General features: G+C 38.5%; 1 protein-coding gene across 1 annotated transcript in view; it reads right to left on the bottom strand.

The window, feature by feature from the left end:
- Positions 1-22,905, bottom strand: part of PELI2 (pellino E3 ubiquitin protein ligase family member 2) — an 82,247-nt gene that overhangs the window by 33,610 nt on the left and 25,732 nt on the right. The window contains exon 2 of the mRNA XM_029999299.2: positions 21,631-21,760. Within this exon, the coding sequence (XP_029855159.1) occupies positions 21,631-21,760 (130 nt within the window). The remainder of the gene's footprint in view (positions 1-21,630; positions 21,761-22,905) is intronic.

The following is a 22,905-nucleotide window of genomic DNA, read 5'->3' as shown; positions in this document are numbered from 1 at the left end:
CTTAGTCTGTTGACTATTCACATTACACAGGTTTTTAAGCTTATTTGGCACATGAAATGAATACATACTAACTACTGTGTATTACAGACCAACATTCATAAAAGTTGGAGCTTTGATGACTCCAGCATAAAAATTATGCTGCAGGTAAGAACAAAAGACTCCCTTCTGCAAGCCCTCTGCCATTACCACTTTCCAGAGAGCTGCTGCATGAAAGCATCCCAGAATCAGTTTGCATTGTCCCTTTTTTCTGCACCCACCTTCACCTCCAGACTTACCTGCCCTTTAGATATTTGGTCAAGAGAATATAATGACAGCTGTTGCATGATTTGGAAAATTATATATATTATATACTATATATATGTATATAATTAAAAACACTGAAGTCACATGGCTTTGGGTCAAATGTTAGTCAAACTCCAGTACACTTGGCATATCTGGACAGTATCCAAAGGAATCCTCAGGACACTGAATGTAAGAACGGCAGGTGAAGTCAACAGCGTATGGGTAAATGAAGAAGTAGCTATAGGGAATCCTTGGAGCAAAACCTATCTACAAATAAATGATCAGATTATCTAATGCAGGCAGCAGTAGAAAAATTGTGAATAGGCCTTTTTGTTGTTGTTTTTATAAACTAAAACAGCAGTGACCATGAAGATAAAATTGCAAAAACTGATCAGCCACCCCTCTGCCAAGCTAAAAAAGTAATTTAAGAATAGCTAATGTGGGAATCTGCACTGAAACCAATTGATTCTTTCACAAAGCATGAACTGTAAAACTACAAAAACAGCAGGAAAACTAATTAATGACAGTAGATGAAAATGGCAATCCAGATCAAATGCCAAATAGTAAAATAATTAAGAACTTACATATTTTTAGAGAAAATATAATAAATGGAAATCCAAAGAAAAATATAGTATCTTCAAAGTCAATATAACTGAAGAATGTATTCAAATTCGTATTTAATATAATTATAACTGAAAAAAAGCTTTAACAGTTTTCATAACAACCACCCAACAAGCTAGGACAGATTCACTGGTCCTTAAAAGCAAGAACTTAATAACGTAGTATTGTTGGAGAAATGCAGACCACATGGAGTGCAATACCAACACAAGAATTCTTTTTATGTACAGATTGTACACAAATAGTTTGCTTTATTTAAAGAATTACTTTCAGAAAACTGTAGAGGAACCCCTATTCAGTTCTTCTATAAACATGTAAGGAAGGGTTTGAGTATCTATCTATCTCAATAACAGAATGCAATCCCCCACCTGCAACATGACTTTGAACAACTTACTGTCTCAGCATGTCTCGTCCTATCAAAACATTAATTTTTGTATTGACTCTCCCATGCTTTACTTAATCTCTGGGATAATGGCATTCATTCACTAACAGAAAGCCTAGTAAGTAGGAAAGATTTCACAACTAAAACGTTTTTGGGTTTTTTTTTTGTTTTTTTTTTCCAACTACATTAGTCTATCCTGCTGTATCAACCACTATTATTATTATAGCTATTATATATAATAAGTAATTTAGAACACCTTTTATCAAAAGTATCTCATTCTGGCATTTTTTGTTTCTGTACATGGCAACTGATTTAAAATTATTTTCACTCAAAAGACATTTGCTCTCTGACTATTAAGTTAGGTCAGCCAGTAGAGATAACACAGGGATTTAAAATGATGGCAGAAGCTATAACCCAAAATTTACTGTCGATTATAAACCACTTCTTTACACTGCATACAGCATAATTCCAAATTTACAATTCTGCAGATTAAATACAAACTTCAGTTTGAGGGTTTTTTGGTATCGGATTTTGTTATTGAGCCTCTATAAGAGTAACAAATAATCTCTTAAATCTCTACTCTGTTAAAGAGGGATAGCATCTGCTTTGTGTAATGAAGCACCAGAAACAAAAAAGCCCTGACAGCTGAGAGGGTTTCTCCACATCCATGAAGGCATGGGTTTTACCTCCTTCCCTGCAATATGATGCCTCTGCAGACAGAGCTGAGGCTACAAATCACATACGGGCAATAAAGCTGGTATCTTCCTTTAATCTTCCAAGACTAATGCTTCTGAGGTTTTCTATCCACACTGTATACACAGATACTACTCTCTCTCAATATGCACTATCATTTTCTACACCTAAAAAAAAAAAAAAAAGGGGTCTCAATCTTGGCATTTACTCACAAACAGCCCTAATTTGTTTTTACAAGATCTGTTACCCTCCACATCCAGTTTCATGCATTGCAAACAGTGGCTACTATAACACAAGAATGTTTTCCACCATCCTCAAGACACCACCATAGTTACTGCAACACAAGTTATCTCACCCCCCACCCCAACTTCAAAGAAAACAGTGAACACCTGCTGCAGAATAACCAAATACCTTTGTGCACTTAATATTAATTTCTCCCAAAGAGCACTTTAGCTAATTCAGAGTTTAAAAATCTTAATTATAATTTCTTTATCAGCTCCAATTTTCCCCATACCAGATATCCCCCGATTTCATCCAGTTGTCCCCATATAGGTTTTTAAGTACGTGTTTTGCTAAGATCTTTCAATCTGCTCCACGCCAACTTGATTTCATCAAGATATTAAGTCATCTTTCTTACTAGCTTGCTCCAGTAGTTAACCATTCTCTTAAAAAGCTTCCCATCTCAGTTGGTTTGGCTTCAGCTCCTAGCTCTCACTATTGATTCTCCTGCTAGAACAGAATGCCTTTTAGTATCCTGTATTTTCATGGCTGCAGGATGCACAGTAACAGAGCTCAATAGTCTTTGAGAAGCAAACCAGACTGTTCTTCAAGGAGCTTCAGCTTTCATGCAGCAGCAAGTTAAAATTGCTAGGCAGTTGCTGCAGTTCAGAAGCAAATTTGTGAGCCACTTTCTGCCATGGAAATGGCAGTTTCTTGAGTAGCTGTGGTGAGTAACTTGTAGAATAGCTAGTTTAAGCTGCCAGTTTTCACTTGATGCTATACAAGTCAGAGTCTCTCTATTCCCTCCTTCAAATCATTTTTGCAACTCCTGCTTGCCTCTTCTCCAGTTTTTCAAAATGCTTCTGAAAACTTGACAGCAGAATTGCAGACAGTATTTCATTAAGCAGCCTCATCAACATAGACTGTACAATGCTACCATTCCCTTACTCCTACTACTTCCCTTTTCATCCAAGAAAACAAATCTGTTACTCCTTCTTACTGATTGTAGAAAAAAACCCTCTGTTTCCAAGATACAGCCCCTGTTGTAATAGCTATAGACACTACTGATTTAGCTTTGTTAGTATTTTGGTTATAGTTAGATGACAAATAACATGCCTTTTTTAAAAACATGTATCACCAAGCCATCTAGACCACTCTATGCAGCCACCTTTATTTTATTTACCCTTCTGACAGCTAAACTGCTACCAATTTTGTCAAAAGAAGTTTGTGGGGTTTATTTAGGGTTTTCTTTGTTGTTTTTTTAAAATTTTCTTTCCTATAATGCATTTAATGCTGTAAATTGCTTACCACTATGGAATCCCATTAGTAATCAACTCAGGAATTTAAAGTTCACAATTAATTTATTGGGATTTAAATTAACTAGTGACCAGCTGATAATGGTTAAGATGATATCACATAGAGCTCCTTCACATTTCTCTCCTCTTAACTTTTGATACCAGAATATCATTAACTAAAAAAAAAAAACAAACCACCTTAAAGAACAAGGAAAATACAATACACAAGTTATCATCAATCAGCTGTTCTACCATCCTTGTATACAATTCTCACTTCACAGCATCACACAATACTGTGGGACACTAGCAGTTATTTTATCCCTCCCAGTTAAACACAAGTAAGCTTCCTCACATTCACCATAGTAACAGCACAGTTAGACTGTTATCACCAGGCAGCTGAACTACAAGAACTTGTTTAGGATTATATGCAACAGGGTATTGATACAGTTAATCAGACAAGTTGCATGCCAAGGTCCCATATAAATCAGTAGATTATTGACAAAAGCACATTATCCACAGAATTGTGTTCACTAGCGCTGGATTCTCATCCTGTACGCGGAGTTATAAGAAATTCAACTCTGGTCCCTAATCACGCAAGTTTACTTTTTCACACTCTTACCGGACCATCATTAAAACTCTTCAGGAATTCCCCCACCGCTCTAATACCTGTAATCAATTACCAAGCCAGTGTGTGCTCTCTTTGGCCACTTAGGATTCTTGGAAATGCACTCATTTAAAAGCATTTCTTCTAGTATGTACTCAACAAACCAGGACTCACCTTATAACCCTCCAGTGAACAGACACACACTGTTCTGCTTTTTTCCCCAAATACAGGCAACAAATGTATGAACAGGGATGAAAAAGCACTGAAGAGGTGCTGTCCAAGATTTATCTTGCCCACCTACCTTTGGGAAGGAAACACAGCCAGGCTCTCTCGTATTCCTAACAAACTTAAAGTATGCCTCATTACTTTAACTATACAAAAGATACTGTAAGGGACCTAATCCAACTGAAATGGATGAGGAACTAGATCATGGCATTCATGCTATGTTCCTGCCCCCTTCCTCTATGAACAGGAGAGTAAGTAGTTTAGAATACCACATTCTCCCTTCCTACTTCGCCATACGCTTTCTGAAAGTGTCCTTTATTATATCAGCATTTCATTTATGCAAATCCTCAGCAAGTTACAGAAATGCCAGAGAAAGTTTCTTCTCAAGTGATGACTTACAGAGATTCCTTGCGTTATTATGTAGGCAAGCATGGAATTTCTTTCAACTAGAACCTGCTGAATGAGTTTCTCACATATGCTGCTTAACACACTTACCAAAGACTGTGCTCCTGGATGCTCTAATTTGTCTTCAACCCAGATGACAATCCCACTTGCAAAAAAACTAGTCTCATCCTTCATATAGTCCTGTCTTCCATTGAAATGGAACAAAATAATGCACAACAGTAGAACATTTAATTCTCACTGGTCATGGTACATTTTTCCCCCTCCTGCTTGCTGACAGAGTCTGAGAAAGCCAGGATTTGCATGGCGCCAAATCTATATATTGACACATTCTCTTTCAAGAATAATATTTTGGATAGACCACCCCATATCATCTCTATTTGTAAAAATAAACACTGAACAATAGTTAACATTCATTTTCCAGGCATAGACAGAGTACTGTGAATTGTAAATAGCAACTTACACACATTCTTTTCAAAAAATTATAGAAATTCCCTTAACAAGGAGATACAATGCATGTATAAACTACTTGTTTCCCCTGACTTGCACTCAACACTTAAATGCTGGCAAAGATATCACCATATACACTGTGGGAAAAGAACCATGCCCCACTAAAATACACACACAGAAAAAGAGCATTTAATTCTAAATAAAAAAATTCTAATATGAATTATATAGAGTTTAATCATTTAAAGGGTCTTGATATCAGGTGCCCAACTGACACATTCTTACACAGTGGAAAGTATAAGCATCAGACAGTTTTTGTGTCCACAATCCAATGCATCTTTATTACAGTCTTGTGCTGAGGCTGAAACTTTGATTTGATAGCCAAAGTTGTCAAATGAAAGAAGGTTTAAGTGTTATGAAAAGACAAAGCACTACCTGAAGAGGACAACGTTACTACGATGCATAACTGACAGCCTGGAAGGTCTGAAGTATTAAATACTTGCCCTCAGGGTTGATTATCAAATCTAAAACTTCAGGAGATCCTGCTGAAACACAGACTATCCCATAATGAAATTATTGTTATAGCATAAGGTTTTAAGAGTTAAAAGTATTACGTGCCTGTCAATTTGTATTAAGCAATATTAGAATTACACTCGTTTAAAGCCATTTCAGAGATGCAACTGTCCCTGTCTTTAGCTGATAGCAGTGAACAAGCTGATGCAGGAACACAGTCGATACTTTTGCTGCATCACCATCAAACAAGTAGGTTTAAACAGTAAAGGTCTGTCAGAACTCACACAGACTCTCCTGTTGCTACCAGAACAGCAAAAAAGGGTGGTTAAATGTTCCATCTGCAGGAACTACACACAAATACTTGTTGGGTCTGCTGAATCCTGAACTTCACCATGCTGAGAAACAGAAGCAGCTAAAGAGGAGCCACTTTAATGAAGCCCCACGGGAGTACAAAGACAGAGATAATTGAAGCTGTGTATCACTGCACATCAACCTAACTTCTGTTAGGAAGTTCAAACACAATTTCACAAATTAATGCAAAATTTTCCTTTTTTTTTTTTTTTGTTAAAAACAAACAAAAAACCCACACTGCACTTATGGAAAAGGCATTCATAAAAGAACAATGTGCTTAAGTTGTAAGAACAACAGACAGACATTCCTACTGGAGGAAAAAAGCTGAGTTGTTGCTGTGAAGCTTCTCCAGTGCAAACGCTACAGAAAAAATGAGCTGAAATTCTGTCCAGATCTGGACAGACTCATTTTATTTGTGACACTAGGAGATCACAAATCAGTGTTCTGCTGCTAGACACACAGATAGATGACTGACACTTTCTGCGCAGACTAGCATCCAAGCAAAATAATAGTTCTGAGGAAATGATAGCTACGAAAGAACAGCATATATCCCACATTTTTTCCCTTCAGTAACAGAAGGCCTCAGTACCAAGGAAAATACAAAAACAGCAGCAGAGTTTGAAGTCAACTGTAACATGTTATTTTTAATGCTTGCCTCTCTGTGCATCCCACTTAGCAAAGCATATAAAGTACTGATTTTCAGTATGAAATAGTAAAACGAAGAGATAATCTAGTGTAACTAATATTCTAATTACAGAAGCATGTTTATTACTCCAGGATTCCCCTTCACCCTTCACAGAAACATGAACAAACAGCAATGCAATAAAATCCTACAATTTATTGCTTTACAAAGTTAAGCCCTATTTATTCATGAAGATTCAAATCTAGGATTCAATGAAGATTTTAGGATTTAAGCCAGAATCAGCAGTGTTCTGAACTACCTTCATGAACACAGGCATTGAAAACAAATGATTAACAGAACAGTTTGTAGTTCCACATTTTAGATTAAAGTATCTTTTCCAGATCTAATGTTATATGTGAATATTCTGTCAACAAATCCCCTCCCTTTCTGTTGCTACGCTGCCATAATTTGTGTTCAGAGACAAGGAAAGAAACTTGCTATGGCAAAAACAAGTTTCACATTTTGCCAGCTCAAGAGGAAGACAAATAAAAATCAAATGCTACCACTGTGGAGCAATGGATCGACACCGTGCAAGTGTTAGTGGTACAAATAAAAACTGGGACACATCAAGTCTCACAATTCCTGAGCATACTGGACTATTTTTACTTTATGTATTCCAGTAGGAACAAGGCTCTATAACAGTAAAGAGTGCTAAGCACAGTGCATATATGTTTTATATATTAAATGCAAAATGAGAAGGAAAATTCTCTTTTAAAAACCCCATGAGTACAGTTTTAACATTTTTCTTTCCAAAAAGAAAATGTTCAGCAATGTTTCTCTAAAAAGCTCAGCAAAAGCATCTCACCAATACCTATCATAGGCCAACTAGGAAAAAAAAAACCCACCCCAAAAACCAGTGACAAAAGAGCACTGAGTAGAGAGCAGCACAAGATGGGTAATTGGCAGGGCATGGGAGAGGGGAGGTGTGTTTGGAAGGAGAGTAACTGCAGAAGGGCTTTAACCCATCCTTTAAAACCAATTCATTAAATCAAAAGCCCACTTCTTCAAGCTATGTACGATATCTATTCTCATAAAATGTGCAGGAGATCATGTATAATGGAAAAAAGACAAACCGCAAGCTTCTTCATCAGCTTATTTCTACATTATGTCACCTTCTCATAAAAAGTTGTTACAATATATTCTTCCAAAACTATGTCACAGCCTGATCGTGTATGTCAATTGTTTAAGAGTTTAATGCAACCCCCTCTGCCCTAATTTTTAATGCTTTAAAAGCTTGGCAAAGTTAGGAACTAACTCCCAACCTAACAACTTTGCAGCAATTCATCTGAAACACCACATCAGAGAGCAAGTTTTCACTCTGTTTACACATACATACAACCAAACTGCATACTTGATGAGAAGACGACCTGCCCCAGAAACGTATCAATCTCAGTTTCTGCCAAAAGCACTTTAATATAGCCACAATCCCTATTTTAAAGGCAAGGTGTTTCCCCCCTTCAATGTGGAGCGAAACATACACTCAGCATAACAAACTATTAATACAGAACTACTACAGCAAGGCACAATCATAAGTCAGATTAATATGGCACTGACAATGCCAAGACATTTAGTACCTTTTTGGCCTTTCTGCTCTGTATACAATTGCCTGCTGTTGACAAAGTTATGTTAGCAAATTCCATCAAAGGTGACTCTTATTCCACTCCAAGTCTTCCATTACTCTGCATGAAAGAGCATTCAAACATCACACTGGCTATAGTTAGCAGGCACTAAGTAAATAGAGTTAAATATATCCGAGATGCTTCATGAAAAAGGGCTGCAACTGTAAATTGCATGTCCCCCCACAATAGGTTGCAAGTTTCCTTTAACACTAGTCATCTATTTTAGTTAACAAAAGGAGTGTGGTATCTGGACCAATACATAAGCAAAAAAAACCAAACCCAAAAATAAAGTGCATAAGTAGCAAACCATCATGTCAAATTAACGTGAAGTCTCAGGCCAGTCATTGAAATGAGACTGCAAGCCCTTAATATTCAAAAGAGGTTTTCCATTTTAAAGAAAACCTACTTTTTATCTTCATTGTCCTTCAAATACATATTGACACAATGGGAAAAGTTATACAAGTGATACAGAAGAGACATTATGTACTTGTAACAAGTAACCTAAGTGTTCTGTTTCCTTTCTGTTCATCAAGCCTGAGAAACACGAGATTGAGACAATCCTGGAACACTAAACATGCTGCTTTAGATAGAATCAAGGTATCTGTGATTTATGAACTTTTACTAGTACTAATAACTCAATTCACAAGTTGGCAAGTGAAAGCCAAGAAAGTACTGCCTTTAAGACAGAGTATTCAGGGCTAATAAAGCCAGCCCTAAGTATAAGCAGAGCTATGCACAATTAACAAACGATTCTGGGTATAACATTTCCTTGAAGAAGACTTCCTTGACTTCAAAACAAAGAGTATCTGAATCTTGGCAGGAGTACAGAAAAAAATGACTCTGCAGACACTCCTTCAGTGTTTGGCAGAAAAACTACTGAAGGACAACAGATTACATGAGGCTCACAAAATGTCAAACATCTACTATACCCAAACTTGCTCGAGTTCCTTCTGGAGTCATTTTCAGCTGGGGTTAAATCAGCAGTTAAGATACCTAAATTGGTATGACCTACCATTACACACCAGATGTCTAAGCTGCTACTTAGTCAATGCAGCCTTGACCAAATCAGTTCGCTTTGGAACAGGCACGTGCTGCTCAGCTGAGCCACCTTCTAGACTCCACCAGCATGTAGACTAAACCTGCACAGACAAGGCTTCAGCATCTTCACACATACAGCAAGCATGTCTACTGAGGTGTCACTCTCAGACTCAAGCCCAGCCTTAATGGCCCTGACACTCCTTTCAATGACCTCCACAAGTAAGAGCTGCTGAAACAGCTATGATGCCAAAGTGATGGACTATCTCCACTGTATCTAGCTTTGAGCACTGTTGTGGGGTTTTGTTTTTATTTAGTGCAAAGTGGCTTATTCAGGGCATTCTAGGCAGGACTGTTACACTTACAGCTGGGAGCGAGACTATTTGGGTATCAGAGATCATCTAATTCACATTAATGCTCTGCCATCAACACTGCAGCTAAGCATTACATGGCAAACACTAGAACAGAAAGGATTACTGCTTTGTGAAAGCTGTAACGTTTGGTTGTTGAGACAGAACTATAATCTCTCAGTATTTGCATAGCCCGCCATCCTACCTGAAGCAGAGGTACTGTTTGTTACATTCCAAAGTCTAATCCTTTTCAGAGATTTGTTTGAAAGCATCCAACCCTCTGACCTAGGAGGGTGCCTCTACGCTCCTGTTTCAAAGTGGTTTTAGTGCTTTTAAGGCTAAATGTGGTTACCTTCACTGCCACCAAGTAAAACAAATTACTACTTCAGTCTGAAAAAAACCTCAGTACATTCATACTGCCACACTATATGACAGTGTTCCCTCTTGTCATCTGTATTTGGTATGTATATATGTATTTTTCTTTATCAGTATGGCTAGAGTTTAATCAGAGTATTTTCTACACAGAATTCCTGAGCGTTTACTCACACAGTCACAAAGTCAGGGCCCTACTTTTTCATCTTAGCAAGTACATCTTCATCTACAGAGAGAAAGAGGTTGCAGGAAGGGAAATGCCTCCTTAAGGTGATGGAACCAAGTGATGCAATGCCACTGCTTCACCACCATCATCTCACAAATGTCGACTTTCCAAAGCATTAGACAGTGTTACACATCAAGAGTTTACAAAACGACGAAAACTGGAACTAAGGCAATAGCAGACTAGGCAGCAGAAGTATGCAGATACTGGTATAGAGGGAGATTAATCCTAGAGCACTAAGGATTAGAAATGAACTTGGATGTTACAGAGGTTTGCAGGAGAGGTGCAAGGCTGACCTGTCAGGATGTGGGCAAGTTCCTCACACCAACTCCCCAGGAAAAAGCCTTCTGAACTTGAAGGACTGGAATTAAACCCCACAGCAAACAGGAAGAAAAGCATTCTGCCAAAGGGTTTTAATAATGGATTGTAAAGAAGTAGTTGTTGTCCAACATCCAATACTGGAACAAACTACAAGGTACAGAACATATACTCCTGTTTAGACTTATTGAATTAACTCTGTACCCAAATTTTACAAATGTAACAAGTTTTATATCCACTAAAGATACAAATTCTTTCTCTCAAAAAAAGTCCAATATTCTTTAAATAACGATTGGAATGCTTTCTTTTTTCCCAATCCTTAAAATATTTCCATGGCAAAAGCCATAAAACCAGTTTAGAAAAATAGCTGTAAAACATACATTGCATCATCTAAATATGTACATTACATAGGTATTTGACAAAAACAGTTCTGGAAAAGTTTTGAATTAAGAGTAATGAATGGGACTACCTTAACTCAATAGCCTGATTTTTTTTTTTTTTTTTTTTACAATCTACTTGAGACTTTGGGTAAATTTACACATCTAAAAGAACTTAACAGATATGCAATTTCTTTCCTTTATGAAATCCTCTTATATTATTTCCAGGAAAAAAAAGTTCCTCAGGAAGAGTCCTGTTTTTCATATGCATCACATAATGACAGTAATACGCTCAACTCCAGCAGTATCTGCTACTATAGTACAAAGATACTAAGATACAACATTAAATAATCAAGATATTTTTAACCAAGGAAACTAGAGTTAGACCTTCCCAGTAACAGTCAAGATCATAAGAGAGTGATATTTTAAGATATTTAACATGGTCTGTCTCTTGCACAAAATTGCCAACATTTTGTTTTGACTTACAGTTTATTTATTACACTCAAGCAGCAATAGAGCCATTTGTTGTGACAAAACACCAAATAGTAAGATTTGAGAAAGCTTTGAGGGGGAGGGATGAGTTAGGAAGAACACTTTATGAGCTATTAGAAGTTTCACAATCCAGCTTTTCAAGGCCAGCTTTTCATTTGGAAAAAAATAAGAGCAGCTGCCCATGCTGAAGCGAGGTCAGCTTTGTTCCTGCCTGCCTCCCACCTGGACCACCAAGGCACTGCCTTATTGCTGACCTTCAGCAGTGGAAGATTCTTTGGTGGGCTGAAGCAAAAAGAATATGGTATGGAAAACCAAATGCTAGCAAAAGAAAACAGGGAGGAGGAAAAATTTCTGCGTGTCTTACACAGTAGTCTATTGTCTGAAGTTTGTAATAGTAAATGTCATTATATGAAGGCTAGCAGTCAAAAGTAATCCACAAAGCCCCCCAAGAGTTCCTTTCAGTTCTCCTTCTGGTTTTTGTGGGTTTGCAGTCACTGTCCTATTCAATATTTCCTCCAAACCTGCTTTGTAGAAAATTCAAGACTAGTAAGGTTTGGATATATAAAGTACAGTGCCATCAAATGTGCAAATTAGAGAAATCAGCCCGTAATTGTTAGACTTTTTTTGACCATTCATGCACTTTTTTTTGCATCTATGCAGTACAGAAAAAAAGTTTTGCTTTAATAACACTCATCAAGCACTCCAAAACCTCAAGCACAAAAACCACACCTCTCCCTCACCTTCTTTCAACCACATGATCTCCTTAATCACCTCTTCTGGAATCCTGGATTCAGGAAGAGACTGCATGTTAAACAGATGCATAGTCAAAATACTGTGAAGGAAAGAGCTTCAAAGAGAGAGGTTGGCTGGTTATCTGTGTGATCAGCTTATGTCCACCCCATACAGTGAGGGACTCCAAGCAGAACTACCCAAAGACCCAGCTGTGCAAAAAAGCCTCCCAGAGTCCACACTTAAGCCAAGGACTGAAGGACAGGTTTTTTTCCAAGTACAGCATCTAGATATTTCAGCTGTAGTGTTATGTTATGCCAGTGACATGTAACTAAGGCCAATCTCAGGAGCTGAACCATTCTTTAGGAATGGTTCAGTCATCTCAACCCAAGAGAGACCACAATGGGTCTTAACACAGCTAGAGGATTATCAAACCTTTGGCCATTTGTGGTAAAAATGGGGAGTTGCTGGTCCTATGAATTTAGTCATGTCAATATTGAAGACAGCACAACTCATTCAAGAAAGCACATACCTTATAAAGACAGGGAAGGAAAAGGTGGAATAATCTCATTCAGCTGAAATCAAGCTTCAGCAACAATAGCTGCTTAGGAATAGCACTGGGGAAGGGAACAGAAGCTCTAATCTTCAGAGGCCATAACCCCTACCCAAAGAACAGCTTCTACAGAAAATTCCCCAAAGAGCTGGGGAACAAGCAAGGTGGTACAGTTTCAGAAATACTCTGATCATCAGGGATGTGTAAATGTGTATGCTCTGGTCTCACAAAGTCCTAATTCCCAGAAGAAGTCTGATCCTACAAAAGTAAGTATCACTTCAGTTAAACTTAACTGAGATTTGAGATTAACTAGCAATAAAAACCAGAAGTTTGCCTTGCTGCAAAGCAAGCATAAAATGTGGTTTGTATCTCCAGGAAAGTTGCAGGTTCTTTTCAGATTCCCCTGCTGGAGAACAGCCCTCACTGAAGCTGAGCAGTACTGGTTTAGACACAAGAGCTATCAAAGCTGCAAACTGGGAGTGCTTTGTCATCTAAGCCTCCAATCAGCTGAGAAGTCTGGGAGGAGAAACAGAATTGTGCAGCTACAGGTAACTACAAAACAAGCCCCGGAACCAAAGTTTCTTTGGTCACATGGGAGCCATGAAAGAAAACTAACTAAAAAAAAACCAAAAAACCAAAAAAAAAAAAAAACCAAAAAACCAAAAACAAAAAACAAAACAAAACAAAAAAACACATCAAACCTATGTTTGCTCTCCCTTTCCTTACCCTGGGTTAGGGCAAAAGAGAAAGAAAAGTATGTCTCAGTATCTTAAACCTAGAAAACAGGAATGGTTCCCAGGGAGATCTCTGGAACCACAAAAGTGGTAGTTGTCAACATCCAAGGCTGAGAGCACAACACTTCTGAATGATCCCAGTCCAAGACAGATCACTTGAGACACTGGTCTCATTCTCATGAGCAACCAGTCAAATGCCAGGCCAGTAGTCACTGGAGTAAGAGTTCCAGGGGGAATATGCACATCTGACTTCAGTGCACCAAATCCACAGTTTTTCAGCTTGACAGGGACTGATGCCCTCCTTGCTTAGCAGTATCAAAAAGCAGAGGAGAATGCATCCATCATTCCCTGACTGTGGTGAACTCGGTGTAGGAGAGATCTCTCTGAGCTCACACTGATATGGAGCTGGAGGAAAACAGAGTATTGTACAACCAAGCAAGTTGGCAGTGCTGGGCCTTTAATGAGCTTCCTCAAGTCAAAACGATAGGCATCTGCTGTTACTGAAATTAGAAGGCCAAAGTATATATTACCATACACATTATCTCACACCAGGCATCTGCAGAGTCCAGAACTTCCTGAAGTACTGGCAGAATCACTATGGACAAGAGACATATGTAGAATTTAAAGACAAGTCTGTACACAACACACATAGTCTTGCATGGAGGTCATGTAAGCACAAGCTCTGATGTAGACCCAATGGCTAGACAAGCTTGTTTTCATGGAAGGACAGCTCATGAGATGATCAAAAAAAAGATAATGATCTTGTAGAAGCAAACCCATAGTGCTAAAGAATTCTGAATTGCTCTTATGACTGCCAAACACAGATAACAGAGGATTTCTGCACGCAGTGCTAAAGAGCTTGGAGCATTCAGCGAATGAAGCATCATCATAAGCACTTTGCTGGGGATACATCCCTTCAAAAGAGATTATCCTGATAAAGTACTCCCTGTTTTCCCCTAAAATCTTTGTGAGGTCTTTGGAGTTCTGTAGGAGCAAAACAGCAGGATCCCAAAACAAAGTAGTCCTGCATCTAAAAGAAAGCATAAACACATCTCAGTCAAGAGACCCACAAAGTGTGGAAAGAGCAATCTTGTAGTCTCACAAGTCACTCACCCCTCTAGTACTTCACTTAGTGAACAGATAAAATTACTCATTTTACAGATGTAGTCATAAAAGACTCCCAAAAAGAGAAATGCTTAGATTTTGTTCTTTCCATCAACAAAATCTCAAAGCACTCTGAAAAATAAGTATTTTCTAATTTGTAAAACAGGAATAGCAGCTGTTTGTTTCTTTGAAAAGTTACTGTTGGCCCATGAAGCTTGAATTGCTTTCTGTGTTTTCAAAATAATTGCCCCTCTCAACAAAGCCTTAGAGCATAGGAGCCTCATCTACTCTTTGATGCAGTTCCAACTCCTCTGTTCCAGGAAAGCTGTTCCATACTGCTGTGACTGAGTATATGCTACCTATTTTTCCAAAACACAACATTCCATCCATTTAAGACAATTTTGTTTGGACATTACAGTTTGAGATAATAGGAAAAGCACATACATCGTTAGTTGCATGTTCCTCTTGTCACCACACTTTCTTTTGAGCATAAACAACCTATATACATATCATTAGCAACAAACATTCCAAGAACCTTCAACTTCATTGAAAGAGGGTAACACAAGAATAAGATGCCCACTGCCTTATGCCTCTTCATAGTGCCAGAACATCTGTCTTCAGTTCTGTGGTACAAGTCTCAGTCAAGGACAGGCTCTCTGTGCCATATGTGCTATAAAACTACATTCTATACAGCCTAGAATCAAACTGCCTCTCTCTACAGGGACTTTGCAGTTCAAAGCTAATGCAAAAGTCACACTTCAGACTTGTGTAAAGTCCCCCCATGACAGAGGTGATGAAGCACGTTTCCAAAACAGTAGCTAGGAATTCCTGTATTATAGATGCTAACAGTCCCAGACTCTTCCAACGGTTGTATACAAGCCCCTGTAGTCATCAGACTGTTCATAACTGCGCAGCAGCACAGCCCATCCAAACACCTCAAACACAACAGCAGATTGTCATCACTTTTTAATATTCTAGGGAGGTTCTCACTTAGTAATGCCAACTTGCAATGATGTGTTATCCCCAACAGCAAGTTCAAAAGGCAGTGCCACCATGCAGGCAGAAACGTTATGCTCAGGCCATGCAGCTTCATCTGATCTGAAACCAGTCGCAGGTTTTCTCCTAACTTTTAGGAAGCTCAGACCAGCCCAGCTCTCAGGAGACACACACTTCTAAGACGAGATCCATTCCAGCCAATTAAGAGTCCAAACAGAATAAATGGGTAACAAGACAGAGCTTCACTACAGTAGGTGGTCCAAAATTTCCACTCTAAATCCTGAAGAATAGTGGGGAAGCATTCAGAAACCAGTCAAACCGGAACAAATTAGTTTTAAACAAGTTTTGCTACATGAAGCTAAAGTAGTGAAATTGTTACCTTTCAGTGAAACAAGCAGCTCTGCTGCCTGCAGTACATATCCTACTTGCTTTTCCAGTGGCACGAAGAATTGAGGACATTCCCTGATGGGCAGCACAGGTTTGCAGCATCTGACCTTATACCACAGCATTTGAAATTCAGCTGAGATACAGTCTCTACCTACCTCTCCATTACCACAAGACCAAACTCCCCCAGGTTATTTCTAACAGGGTAAAGGAAGTTGCAAACTGACAGACACCGTGCAGTGGCGGGTTACACAGTGGCACCCTGCAGGAAGTGAAGTGGGAGCGTATGGGGAAATGCAATGCTCCCGAGTTTCTTAACACTACCCCTGGTGATCACTGCACCTTCCTCTGCTTTCAAAGGGCACCCATATTCCAGCAGAATCTGCTCTAAATATTGATTTAGAACAGATGTAGTTTAAACAGAATTTACAAGGAAAGCACTTTTTGATCTTTTGTCTACCCTCTGAAGGGAGAACACGAAAACAAGAAACAACGTTAAGTCATAAAAAAATAATTGTTGTAGTCCTCAGCAATTTTTAATTCCCCTTCCTTCACTAACCATCTGGTTTTTGTTAGAAAACACTGTAAAATGATTTTCCAAAACCTTTGACATGCATTCTGCTCAATAGGTCCCAAAAGCCCAGGAAGGAGAGCTTCAAACCAAGTAACAGTTGTTATTTATTAAGCCCTACTAATGAAATTGGTCTAACCATTTTCTTCTAACCATTCCCTACTATTTGGAAGGGCAAGGGATAGGGATTTAGCACATTAAGATGATGCACTTAATAGGAAAAAAAAAAAAAAAAAAAAGGACATTACACCAAGGAAACTATTATTCGAGCAGATTCATTCTGATGAACCAAGAAAAAGCTGCCTCTGCACAACTCTGGACTCTCAAGATACCTATCTGATTAAGTTACTTCAGAACAAATTAGTGCTCCATGAACTGATAACACCATAAATAAGCCCAATAGGAAAGAGAGAAGCCACTGACAGACACAGTATCCTCCTGACAGCAGCTGAGCTCTACAGCTCTCATCCACAATGAACACCAAAAAGCTGTCAGTGCCAAAAGGATTTCTGGTCTTTTTACTCAAAATTTCACAAAGTACGTCAAAGCAGATGCAATATCTACAGTAGATAACTAATCACAAGAATCCTATACTTTCATTTTCTCTCATCACTCAAAGCACAAATTGTAGTTCTCTCCCTAACCTAATAATTATTTGTATGGCTGCATTTTGTTCTTCTCCAGTAGCAGCATGAAACTTGATTTGAGCTGCAGGAACCCAGCCAGTGACTATACAAGCTGCTGTTGTGATAGCACAAAGCAGAAGCCAACTCGGCAGGTAATTGGACTTGAAGTCGGAAAGATCTTCCCCAGTCAGCTTGAAATAGTAATTTCATAGGGGAGAAAATAGGTTGTCTTTATCTACCACAGGTTACCAAAGGAAAACTTTGATCCCAAGACAGACAGACATAACAAATACGAAGATATACCACCATAAAAAGGTATTAAAGGTGGCTTTTTTTTTGTACTCTGCAGCAAATCAAAAGACATTTGCAATCCTCCATCAAGTCAGCGTTAAGAATGCAACCGCTTAGCTATCAAAGCATAACAGTCACTCATTAGAAAGGTCTACTTCCAGTGTTTCCTAGTTATATTCTCTTGCCCACTGACTCAATACTTTGTAAGGTCTCAAATATCGCACATGCTGTTACAGTAGAATTCATTCATGCTTCCAAAGTAATCCTAGGGAATCCTGGAGGGCTAATGTCAACAACTCACCCTTCCTGATGCCGTACTTCAAGTAACTCAAATGCACGTGAAGCACCTTCTTCATTTTTCTAAACTTCACTTCCGTGGGTGTAATTCCAAAGCATGAGAAACCAATAAAGAAATCTAAATGCATGCATACCTAAAGTCACGGGGGATTACATGACTTGAGTGTTCAGTATCACCAGTAATCTCATTGTTAATGTCAGCAGCCAGCAGCTCCCCCTCTATGGAACTGGGGGAGTTGTCTCCCACTGTTCCACAAAAAGAACTCCTCCAACTAACAACATCCAACAAGGAGTTGGTGATGGCTATGAAGAGGACGAAACAGGAGTGAAGATCCACCTGTGTTTGCACAGGGGCAAGTGTTAACCTAACAGCCCACTGAATCAACAGATTGGATGCGTACAGGAACATGAACATCTTTGCTTAGCAGAAACTGGGATCGTACAGTTTTATATAAGACAGGGCATATTATTCACCTACTTAAGGTCTGTAAGAAAGATATACTGTCCTCAAATATTTTTCTACAGCAATATTAAGCTGGTTTTGTTTTCAGTTACAGACACCTCTTTTCCTGTCAGACATGTACATACCCCCAGACCAACCACACCCCCAACCACAAAAAGCCCTTAAAAAACCTCCCACATCCCCCCCCAAAACCCTAGTAAACTCTAGTTTAGCATCCCATCATTCCCAGGTGATTATTCTGAAAACTTACACCCCCCTCTCACTTGAACTTCAGCACTCACTGGAAAATTTCTGCAGAAGTAAAGTTTGTAATCATCTCCAACACCGGCAGACCTAGACTTGAGTTCCACAGCACTAACTATTGTGCGTGAAAGCAACAGTTAAGACAACTCAACCAAACAAAATAAACATTACAACTAACTTTTGATTTTGTTAAATAGCTCTAACGGCTTGAAAATAAAATTCAGCAATCCTAGCTATGTCACAATAAGCTAGTAGTAAACTCACACCTAAGAGTTTGGTAGTCAGAGGAAGGTTTCACAGATCATATGATCATGACTGACAACAGTCTTCCTCTTCATCGTAAGACCCAAGCCCCAATGCAAAGAATGGCCTCTCCTGTGACTTGATGATTTTGAAACAAACTCTCTAGTCTAACAAAGGGGATTATTAAAATCTTGAGTAAGGTTCACACACAGTTAATGAAAGTCTCACACTTCCCCCCACCCCAGACACATACACACACACAAACAAGAGACAGCATAAGAGTTTTAAGCTTCCTTTCTTACAGTAACACCAATTTTGACAATGCTGGAAAAAGTCTGTCTCAAACAAACGGTCTGAGTTTTGTAAAATAGGGGACACTAGAAAATTGCCTGAATGGTACCTAAGCATAGTTAATAAAATAGGTTTTAAAGTCAAGTGCATAATGTTGAAGAGATGCATGCGTATTTTAACAATACTCTGAAAAAACTTGAGGCTCATTACCCCATGCAGTGCCTTCCCCCCAAATATACCCATATACCCTCAGAAGGCTAAACAGTTCTAAATTTTCTTCAGCACCTCCAGAAGGCAGCGTGGCAAAAAACAAGCACTCCAGTGGAAAAAACAAAAGGCACTGATTCATATGCAATTAGCTGAGCTAAATTTACTACTGAAACCAGCACTACTCCAGCTGTCCTTGACACCTGCATAGCAGGGACAATGGAACATGACAAGCATCCTCTTACGATCTATTGCAGTTTTCAGGCTGACACACTAACTTAAAATTGGCGACAGTTACAGTTCTTGAGCTGCTGCATTAATCCAATTAGCACAAAACCAGCTATGTACCTTTTGCAAGCATTCATGCCACAGCAGAGACAAAACAAATGGAGACAGTCAGTCCTTTATCCACCTCTGCTAAATCCACCACCCCAAAAAAGCATCACTACTCTAAAAATAACATGTTTTTTTCTACTCAAAGATTCAGTTTACACAGTGACAGACAAGCAAAGCAAAACAGAGAACTGTTATCTGAAAAGTTAGAAGGAAGGATGTAAAGGGGAGGAAACTTTTTAATATCCTGTGCAGCCCAAGTTCCCACCATTTTAAACTTCCTTAAGTAAGAGTTAGACTGAAAGACTTGAGAGCAGAACAAAACTTTTGAGGTCAAGCTGCACATTATTTTCTAAGAGCAAAGCTTTTCTCTATTAGTCTATGTGTCTGCAGTCATTTACAAAAGCTGTACGCAGAAACCATTCCTAGTAAAACAGATTTAGGCTCTGGTATTTAAGATGTCAGAAAAGCCTACGAAAGCATCTTAAAACATAAGTGTTCTTTCTGTGCATCGAAAGAGCACTAACTGAAATCCACTGCATCACTGTTCTGGCACACATCCACCAGCCTTGCCCCAGACAACAGTCTAAATACACATAAGCTCTTTTAAAAGGGTTCAGAGAAAGTGCAAGACAATACATTCCACCTAACATATCTACCTGAATCCAAATCCTCGAAGAAGGGGCTTTAATGTCTTGGACGCTATGCTATCTTTATAAGGGCACTAATTTGTACAGCAAACATATTTTATCTGCACAATAACAATGCAGATGAACATTAACCAGATACCTTGCAGTGTCTGCCAGGTGTTTAAATATTTTGAAACTCAAATGCCAAAATACTATCTGCAGTCCAAATGCTTAAGATTATCCAGTGAGAACACATGTATATTTCCATCAGCTATGTAAAACACATTTTTTTCATTTGTTACATTTTAAGCAATAGACCGGAGTTACCAACATACAAACATATACTAACGGCCTACTTTGAAGGTTGATTTCATCAGGAAAATTTAACTCACAAATGCTTTCTTTTTGAGAATACCAACACTGAAAAATATTTACAGACACTTTTAATCCAAAAGACTACATATTTATCTGCACTAAGCAGGCCCTATACAATCTTTCAAAAAAAAACAAGCTCTGATACTCTATATTTTGGTAAGTTTAGCTTTTATACTGTGTATGGTATGTATTATAAAAGAAAACATAATCCTATACTATGTATTAAACAATATTCTTCTCTCGATCTAGGTAGACAACACAGTTCTGAGAATGGTGTAGGTTCTCCCCCTCCTCCAATACACATTTCTGTAAAAGTGACATACACCTCTTGCAAACCATCCACTTTTGTGTCACCACAGAACTCCCCCTCCAGTTTGGCCCAAACTCTGGTCACTTTTTGCTTCTAGGAAGGCAGCTTTGAGGAAAGAGATAGCATGACTTTTTGCAGCTTGAAATATGTTCCACCACCAGAATTGTAACCTGGACAGTTCTATGGGTTAATGTATTACTATATTAACATACTTACTTTACTGCTGTTCCTTCATAAATTACTACCTTAATATATTTACTTTACTGCTTTTTCTCCGTCACCTACACTAAACTTCAGGTAAAAACATATACAATATGATTATTAGCAACAAAAATGAAAGGCCCAGAGGGATCGTGACTTTTTTTAATACCGTGTCAGTTATCCTCCTGGAGAGGAAAGAGACATACCAATCTTATACTCCAGTGAGAAAGAAATTAAAATACTTTTTGTATTTGCATCACCTGACTACTCTATGGCTCAGATAAAACAGTCAGCACTGACAAAGTCAGCTTTCTGAACAGGGGCAGAAGGGTCAGATTCCCTCATATCTAAGGTTAAAAAATATTTTAAACAGGTAACTGGATTAAAATTAAAGATATATACACCCAGAAAGAAAATCCACTGCAGACTTTTCATTAAAACAAATTATCTACCACAGAATGAACCGGCAGCAAGGTAAATCAGCAGTAATACGTGAGTTGTTCTCCACCCAGGATCATCAGAAAAACAGGACTTGCCCCACCATCACATACCTTCGATGCTTGAGGAGTAGAAATCACATGAACAGTGCTGGGCTTAACTCCATTTGCCTTAGGTCGCTTATAAAGGGCAAATCTGCTTTTCCTGCGTCCTCTGTCACCATTAGGGAGGGATCCATTATACCTAGAAATAAACAAAAAAAAGAGTTTGCCATAAACCACCACCAATTTGGAATACAGAAAAGGAGAGCAGCAATTTGGTCACAATATGCTGACGTTGTCAAATGCATGGGCAAAACCAAAAAAGTAACAAGCATGGTAAGTTTTGTTTCCTGAATTATGAGCATTCAAACATTCTTTACCTACCAATGGTTGAAAATTTATTCATCATTAATAAGGCAATCAACTACAAACGCAATAGAGTTGTTCAGCCACAGAAATACTTCTTCACCTCTAGAATTAAAGGAATTTTGAAGAACAAATCTTCTCTGTAATTCAGAACATGGGGAGCTTTAAAAATGCTTTTACCCTACCATCCCCCTTCCCCACATCTCATGCAGAAATGGAAAAGACAAGAGGAAGAACAGGGGTGATTTGGAAAAACAAAGTAATTCAGGGGCAAGTAAAACTAAGTGAAAGGGAATTTTACTCTACTCCCACATAAGGTTTTTTTAGTTGTGGTTTTTTTTTTTTTCCCCCTTTTATTTAAGCTCTAATGCTAAAGGCTTCATCTATTATTAAGGAAAAAGGATGCAAGTGTTTTTAATTTATGTGACTGTATCTGAAGACTCACTAATGACTTCCTTTATCAGGTGTAATACAGTAGCCTTTGACAGTTCTTTCATTTCTCTCTGTGGACAGAGACCCAACGGATTAATTATTCAGAGAAGTCTTAAGCCTCAAGGGGACATAGCTCCTTCTCCAGGGAAGGGATCAACTGGAAATTCCTTTGCAATGCATAACCATTGAATTCACCACCACCCCATCCTGAATATTTAGGACAGGTAGACACTTCTCATCACAGCACTGTCACCTGCAACATTCTTGCTAACTCTCAGCTGGTGTATGAAGATCTCTCAGGGCTTTACTGCATAGATGCCTCCTCCATAACTGATCCTCAGAGATTTCAGACTTTTGCCTGAAGAACTACAGATGTTATTCCACTTATAAACCTCATTTGTCTTTCTGGTGGGGTCTGTTCTACACTGATCACATATATCCCTCTCCTACAGTCTTTATGATTAAAAGCTAACATCACAGTCAGGAAAAGAATCTGAAAAGAGAAGGAAGTCACCTTTAACTGTTCCTCTAACTCCCTGGAAAGCAAAA

The sequence above is a fragment of the Aquila chrysaetos genome, chromosome 2 (genome assembly GCF_900496995.4).
Source record: "Aquila chrysaetos chrysaetos chromosome 2, bAquChr1.4, whole genome shotgun sequence".
In the NCBI taxonomy this organism is placed as follows: domain Eukaryota; kingdom Metazoa; phylum Chordata; class Aves; order Accipitriformes; family Accipitridae; genus Aquila; species Aquila chrysaetos.
The sequence above is the reverse complement of the archived record's forward strand: the minus strand, read 5'-3'. Positions and strand labels throughout refer to the sequence as shown.